General features: G+C 37.0%; 1 protein-coding gene across 1 annotated transcript; it reads left to right on the top strand.

Moving 5' to 3' along the window:
* Positions 1–5,057: 5,057 nt before the first annotated feature.
* On the top strand, positions 5,058–7,542 carry LOC104109127 (chalcone synthase 2). Its single transcript, XM_009618342.4, has 2 exons — positions 5,058–5,448; positions 6,262–7,542. Exons 1-2 carry the CDS (start codon positions 5,271–5,273, stop codon positions 7,251–7,253), a joined length of 1,170 nt encoding a protein of 389 aa, XP_009616637.1. The 5' UTR covers positions 5,058–5,270; the 3' UTR covers positions 7,254–7,542.
* The last annotated feature ends 317 nt before the right edge of the window (positions 7,543–7,859 follow it).

Here is a 7,859-nt window from a genome sequence, read left to right as displayed (position 1 = left end):
TCACATCAGGTTTTAGTCAACAAACTCTATGAGGTACCGAACCTCGGACAAATCACAACTCACGGGTCTCAATACCTGAACCCTAACACTTGGCATCCTGTGCCCTTATTACATCTCATAACCGTACTGACAACTCGCGTGCCAAATAAAGTCATTCTCACATAGAAGGCAAGTAAGCAAAGGTGTGCATTTATACACAACAATATCAAGAAAATCTCTTAACCGATAAGAGTGCTCAACTACGTGTATGCTTGTGCAAGTATCCTAACATGGTTCATGCCAGCTAATAAGTATAGGAAAGGAAATGGACAGCACGTAGAATGTTTACTCACAACTTTTCACAAGATAAAACTGAGACAGGTAAGTGTACCACTACACAAATATCAATAACAAGAATGCCCCCAGGCCATCAGAAATCATCACAAATCAATCCCTAACATATCCCACCTTGTCTCGCCACATGTGCAATAGTAAAGTAAACGCCCGTCTTGTCTCGTCACACGTGCATAATAATGTTCTCACCTTGTCTCGCTACATGCACAACCCATATATATATATATATATATATATATATATATATATATATATATCCCGCCTTGTCACGTCGCATGTGCAAATATCAATAGTAATAATAGCATGGCAGAAACCTCGTGCAACCTCATAACAAAGAGATGTCAATAAAGGGAACTACCAAGATACCGTCTCGTAGTTCCAAAAGTAAATTCTCAACAAGGGATCTCCTGAGGTACCGCCTCGTAGTCCCAAAAGTAAATATGCAAGACATGGGGATCTCCCGAGGTATTGCCTCATAATCCCAAAGTAAATATGCAAGAACAACAAGTACAACAACAACAATAACACTAATACAAGGGTACGATAAATAAATCAATTCAGAAATTCCAGAAGTCAAGGGAACGGAGGAAATAAATTCACAAGGAGTGGCCACAATAGAGAATGCTAGTCATAATAAGAGTAGCTCAATAAAAAAAGGAAATATTATGTAACAACGATCCATAATGTACAGTTCGACAGCGAGCAAGCTAACACAAGGCGAATAATTCCAAATAAGGACAAGTCAACTAAAATATAGGATATCTAACTTCTTTTAAGGTTGGCAATTAAGAAAGAGATACAACAAATTCAATTAAGAAAGATAATCATAGCCTCAATTAAGGATGAACAACTACAAAAGAGATAATTATTACTTCAAATAAAGATAAGCAGCTAGGGGAAAGATAACATGGCAATAGAAGAAATAACAATTTCAGTCAAGGCACATATGACTCAAATAAGCATCAAAGGCAGATCATGAAGCAATTAATTCTAATTAAAGCAGGTAGAGGTGAAACTAGTAATTAAGAGACGTATTTATAACATAACAACTGCATAATGAGTGAATACAAGGACCTAAGAACCCTAAAAGGCCAACTTTCCACAAATAAGTCCGAGCACATACTCGCCACCTCGCGTACACAGACTACAATTAGCATAGAAGATTCAAATTCTAAGGGGTAGTTCCCCCACATGAAGTTAGGCAAGATACTTACCTCGAACCAAGCTCAAACAATCGGTAACAATGCCTTTTCACGAATATCCGACTATGAATGGCCCAAATCTAGCCAAAAATAATTACATATCATAAACACAACTATAATAGACTAATCTAATTAATGAAATCAAGGCTTTAACAAAAATTTTGAAATCCGTCCTAAAAAGTCGACCCGGGCCCACGTCTCGGAATCGGAAAAAAATCATAAAATCCGAAAGCACATTCACTCACGAGTCCAACCATACCAAATTTATCAAAATCCGACCTCAAATGACCACTCAAAACCCAAAATCAATCTTTTCAAATCCATAGCCTCAAACTTTCAAATTCCACCTTAAATACACACTAGCTAGGTGAAAAAATAATTGGGGAAGCAAGATTATTAATAAAAAATAAGTACAATGAACTTACCTCACGAAATCCCACGAAAATGTTCTCAAAAAATCATCAACCCGAGCTCAAAAATGAAGAAAATGGCCAAAAATCTCGAAGCCATGCTTAAAAGGGTTCTGCCCAGGCATTACCGCATCTGCGGACCACCGGTCGCACCTGCGGCGCAGCGCCTGCGACACCGCGCCTGCGGAATTACCCTCGCAGGTGCGGAAATGACTTAAGGAGGCTGGGTCCGCATTTGCGAGCAAGGAGTCGCTCCTGTGCGCCCGCTCCTTCGGATATCTTCCGCTTCTGCGATCCTCACGCTCCAGGCCCCGTCCTCTTCTGCGCTCCATCTTTCGCAGATGCGGCTCCGCTTCTGCGAGCCAATCTCGCACCTGTGCCCACAGACCAAACTTGACCAAACCGTACTTGCGCTCCTCCTTCCGCATGTGCGAGTCCGCACCTGCGGCCATCCCACCGCAGGTGCGATTACACCAGAAGCTTGAAAGCTTCAGCAACTACACAAGTCTAATCTCAATCCGTTAAGCATCCGAAACACACCCGAGACCCCCGGGACCTCAACCAAACATACCAACTAGTCCTAAATCACCATGCAGACTTAGTCGAGCCCTCAGATCACATCAAACAATGCTAAAAACACGAATCACCCTCCAATTCAAACTTAATGAACTTGAAACTTCAAATTTCTACAACCGATGCCGAAACCTATCAAATCAACCCGGAATGACGTCAAATTTTGCAGGCAAGTTTCAAATAACATAACGGAGCTGTTCCAGCTCTCGGAATTGCATTCCGACCCATATATCCAAAAGTCCACTTCCGGTCAAAATTTTCAAAAATTTGATTTTCGCCATTTCAAGCCTAAATCAGCTACAAACATCAAATTCACCGTCCGGATACGCTCCTAAGTCCAAAATTACCCAACGGAGCTAAAGAACCGCCGGAACTCCATTCCCCAGTCATCTTCACACAGTTCCAACTACGGTCAAAATCCTAAGACTTAAGCTTCCGTTAGGGACTACGTGTCCAAATCACTCCGAATCATCCGGTAATTGAATCCAATCATGCACGCAAGTCAATACACATAATGCGAGGCTGCTCAGGGCCTTATGCCGCCGAACGGGACTTAAATTCTCAAAATGACCAGCCGGGTCGTTACAATAAGTTAACAAGCCTTAGACCCTAATGACATATTTTAAACCCGCGAGGGCCTAGGCCTAAAGCGGATAATATCACTAGCGGGTTGGGCTGTTACAGATGGTTTCAAAGTCACTCTTGTGTTAGCCTTGTCGATGGTGGGTCAGAGTTCAACTCAGTTTAGGCAAACCAGAGTCCCACATTAACAATACACCGGAGGGATATTGAGTATATAAGATAATATGCCTTAGACTCTAGTGATACATTTTAAACCCTTAGCTTTCTTGATTCTCAACCAAAGCAATACAAGTTAAATGTGATCGGTTTTATGAATCCTCACATATATGTTTGCGTTTATAAAATTTTAAATTTAAATATGTATTACGAGAAATCATTAATAAATTTTATGCGACAGTCAACCTACTATAACTCTCGTCCTTTATCCGGACTTAGGACCGATATATGAGCAAGGCGGAACTTTTTATGATGCTACGTAAGTAAAAATGGAAAAGAGACGACGTTCCAACTTTCTACTCCACACATTATGCCAACCTTCCTAACACCACAAATCATACCTACTTAACAATCAAACCATTAAATGCCTTATGGTAAATAAGTAAACAACAAAAATAGAATTTTCACATTGCCTCATTAAAATAGCCTTTTGCGTGGAACACTTAATTAAACCTAACTTCTTTTCTTTTTGTCTGTACTAAACATCATCTATCTGTCAAATATTAATTCATTCATGTAAACTGGGGCGGAGTTAGAATCGCGGATTCGGTAAATTCAGTAATTTTAGTTCAAACTTGGTTTGTCTTAAAAAAATCATAAAAAATATATAAATTGTTAATTTAGAATTCAATAACTTAGAAGAATTAGAATTTCGAACCTATAATAAGCTTTAATTTCTGCCTCCGCTTTGACATGCAACTAATATTTTTCTGCCTAAAAATGTAGTTCGGTGGTCTCACCCACCTCACTTTTGTAGCTAGATAAAAATCTTGACTCTTAGTTTCTCTTTCTCTATTTTTTTAAAGAATTTTTTCTTATTATTTCAGAGAATGTAGAATAAATACACAAGTTAAGAGCGACGTAAATATCGGATGTAAGTATGTTTTTGTCACGATTTAATTAGTGACTCTTGGATATTGCAAGACTAAGTTAAAATTGTATGATATATTGAAACATGTTTGTATATATTACGTTATACTATATAAGTTTAGAATAATTTAAAGGTACTTTCTCAATTACCACATTAAGACTGTTTTTATACGTGTCGGACTCCTCTTATCCTGACATTAATTTTCAATTTCATCCCAAATGTCTAAAAATGATAAAAACCAAACCATTCGGTTGAATAGATTGACCAAAAGCCATGACGTTTGAGTTTGAGAAGTAGGTAGCACCCGTGGAGCTTATATATATATATATCAACTAAAATTCTAACAAAAATATTATTAGAAATCATAAAATAGTATCAAAATATCACAACTAAAAAAGAAGGGCAGCCTGATGCACAAATATTCTGTGTCCACGCAGGGTCCGGGCGGGGGAGCATTTAGAGTATGCTCACTGGGTGCATCTGAACCCAATACTTTCGCCGAGAAGCATAAATTTATGTGTAAAAATTCATTAAAATTGCAAAAAATGTAGGTTAGAACCCATAACTTTAAAACTAAATCCTAAATCCGCCTCTGGGTTCGTGGAAAGGCCGTATCCTAAGGGGTGTGATATAGACAACCTATCCTAACGCTATAGCTCGAACCCGTAACCTATAAATCATATGAAAATAATTTTACTGCTACTCCAAAATTACACAATTAAAAACCTTAAAAATTAGATTTATCAAGTTCAAATTCTGAATGGCAAGAAGGCCACAAAAAGGAAATGAGAGTTGGAAAAATAAGGGAAAAAGAGAAAAATATCATATGCCAGACGGCTATAAAAAAAGTTGCTAAAGCACGTGAATACTAGCTACCAGTTTGTTAAGAAATTTCTTCTATAAATATCCAAAACCCATGCAATCTTAGTTCACTTCAACACACAAGCAATATTATTTTCTTCACTAGCAATATAACTTGTACAATAGTTGGTTTATTCACAAACTAGCCAGTCTCTACATATATACCAGACCATCAAAGGTCACCAAAAAACTTAGTAAAAAACACCATTTTTTCCGGCGAAAATGGTCACCGTCGAGGAGGTTCGAAGGGCACAGCGTGCTAAGGGGCCGGCCACCATCATGGCCATTGGCACGGCCACTCCTTCGAACTGTGTTGATCAAAGCACCTATCCTGATTATTATTTTCGAGTCACTAATAGCGAACATATGACTGAGCTTAAGGAGAAATTTAAGCGCATGTGTAAGATATTATTTGTTTACGTTTTACTACTCATTTTATTTTTTAAGAGGTTAGGTTATATATAATTCTTTATACTGACGTCTATATATAACTTAAACTTTTCTTTTTTATTAGTCTCATATATAATTGTAGTTTTGATAGTTACAGGTGCTTCTAGATTATAAATAAGATATCTACGTATACCAAAACTTTGTTCTTAATTCTTTTTTCTTTTCTTTTCTTTTCTTTTTTGCCGCTGATAAATGATTACTTGTAGAGTATTTTCCTAAATTGTGTTCCATGTGATATGCTTTCTTGTGATACTGACTAAATCCAACATTACATCCCTTAATATAATAATGTTGCTGTTACAAATAATAATCTTCCTTAATATTGGACTAAGACAATTTTGAATTAATACTCAACTTGGTTGACTTCTTTTTAATCTGAATGTTTTTATTTGATATTTCTTTTCTATTTAATTAACAGGCTGGTGCAACATCAAATTGAAAAAAAAAAACTTAAAATCTTTTCGGCAATGAGCTGATTAATATGTTTCTGAATGGTAACAAAAAAAATTATTTTTTAATTTTTTTTTCGTAAGTTTCAAATGAGACAAGATTTAAAGGAAACTGAGCTTTTCTTTTAGTTCTTTGTTGATTTTCATTGGAAGGATTAGTTACCATAATTAACTTTTTGACTTTTGATTTCAGTGTGATTTGTTCATTTAATATTTTTTAAGTTTAGGCAATACGCTCACATATTATTATTATTATTATTATTATTATTATCATCATTATTATTGGTTTTAATTAAGTTTTTCATGTAATGCAGGTGACAAATCAATGATTAAGAAAAGGTACATGCACTTAACAGAGGAAATTCTAAAAGAGAATCCCAATATTTGTGAATACATGGCTCCTTCTCTTGATGCTAGGCAAGATATAGTTGTGGTTGAAATACCAAAATTGGGCAAAGAAGCAGCCCAAAAGGCCATCAAAGAATGGGGCCAACCCAAATCCAAGATTACCCATTTAGTCTTTTGCACCACTAGTGGAGTAGACATGCCGGGGGCCGACTACCAGCTTACTAAGCTTCTCGGGCTTCGGCCCTCGGTTAAGCGACTCATGATGTACCAACAAGGTTGCTTTGCTGGCGGCACTGTTCTTCGATTGGCTAAGGACTTAGCCGAAAACAACAAGGGCGCTCGAGTCCTTGTTGTTTGCTCAGAGATCACTGCAGTCACGTTTCGTGGCCCAAGTGACACTCATTTGGATAGTATGGTCGGGCAAGCCCTTTTCGGTGATGGGGCAGCCGCAATCATTATAGGTTCTGATCCAGTTCCAGGGGTCGAGAGGCCCTTGTTCGAGCTTGTCTCTGCAGCCCAAACCCTACTCCCGGATAGCGATGGTGCTATCGACGGTCACCTACGTGAAGTTGGGCTAACATTTCACTTACTCAAAGATGTTCCTGGATTGATCTCCAAGAACATTGAGAAAAGCCTAATGGAAGCATTCCAACCATTGGGCCTTTCGGATTGGAACTCGATTTTTTGGATTGCTCACCCAGGTGGGCCTGCTATTTTGGACCAAGTTGAACTAACATTGGGCCTAAAGCCCGAAAAACTTCGGGCTACAAGACAAGTATTGAGTGACTATGGAAATATGTCTAGTGCTTGTGTTTTGTTTATTTTGGATGAAATGAGAAAGACCTCAGCAAAAGAAGGGTTTGGTACAACTGGAGAAGGCCTTGATTGGGGTGTACTCTTTGGATTTGGGCCTGGGCTAACAGTTGAGACTGTTGTGCTTCATAGTGTCTCTGCTTAAGGGTCGTTTGGTTACCAATTTCAATATAAATTTGAGATTATATTTACACCGTGTTTGGTTAGGTAAAATCTTTATATTATCTATCCCATATAAGATGTGGGATTATAATCGCGTGTGTCGGTACTGGCTTATATTGTGGGGTGATGAAAGTATTGAATTGATTTTCTATGTAACCTCAAATTTCTTTAATTTCCTCAATTATGTAGTATTTGCTATGTTTTCAATTGCACTTATGCAAATAATATTATTTGTAATGCAAATTACTCATAAAGAAGTCTCTTTTTCCCTCTCTTCTTTCCATCTCTAGATTATAATTTAATTCTATTTTTTGTTAATTATAAATATTTTATTACCAAGTAAACATTATGTACAAGTAAAATAAATTATAATTTATTTCTGTTGTATTTGAAGTTTTTGATAGCATCTTGAGAATGCCATTATATACCGTGGTTTTATATAATGCACAATTCATTAGAGATGTTAAATATACAATATAAACTGAAGGTAGATTAGTAATATAAGAGTTTAAAAAAACTTTATAAAGTTATAGTTAAAACTTTAGTTTTCTATTCTTATGTAACATGCAAATTAAACACAATTATTTTC

This window comes from Nicotiana tomentosiformis, chromosome 5 (genome assembly GCF_000390325.3).
Source record: "Nicotiana tomentosiformis chromosome 5, ASM39032v3, whole genome shotgun sequence".
Classification (NCBI taxonomy): domain Eukaryota; kingdom Viridiplantae; phylum Streptophyta; class Magnoliopsida; order Solanales; family Solanaceae; genus Nicotiana; species Nicotiana tomentosiformis.
Note: the sequence above shows the minus strand (reverse complement) of the source record. Positions and strands in the feature narration are given on the sequence as shown.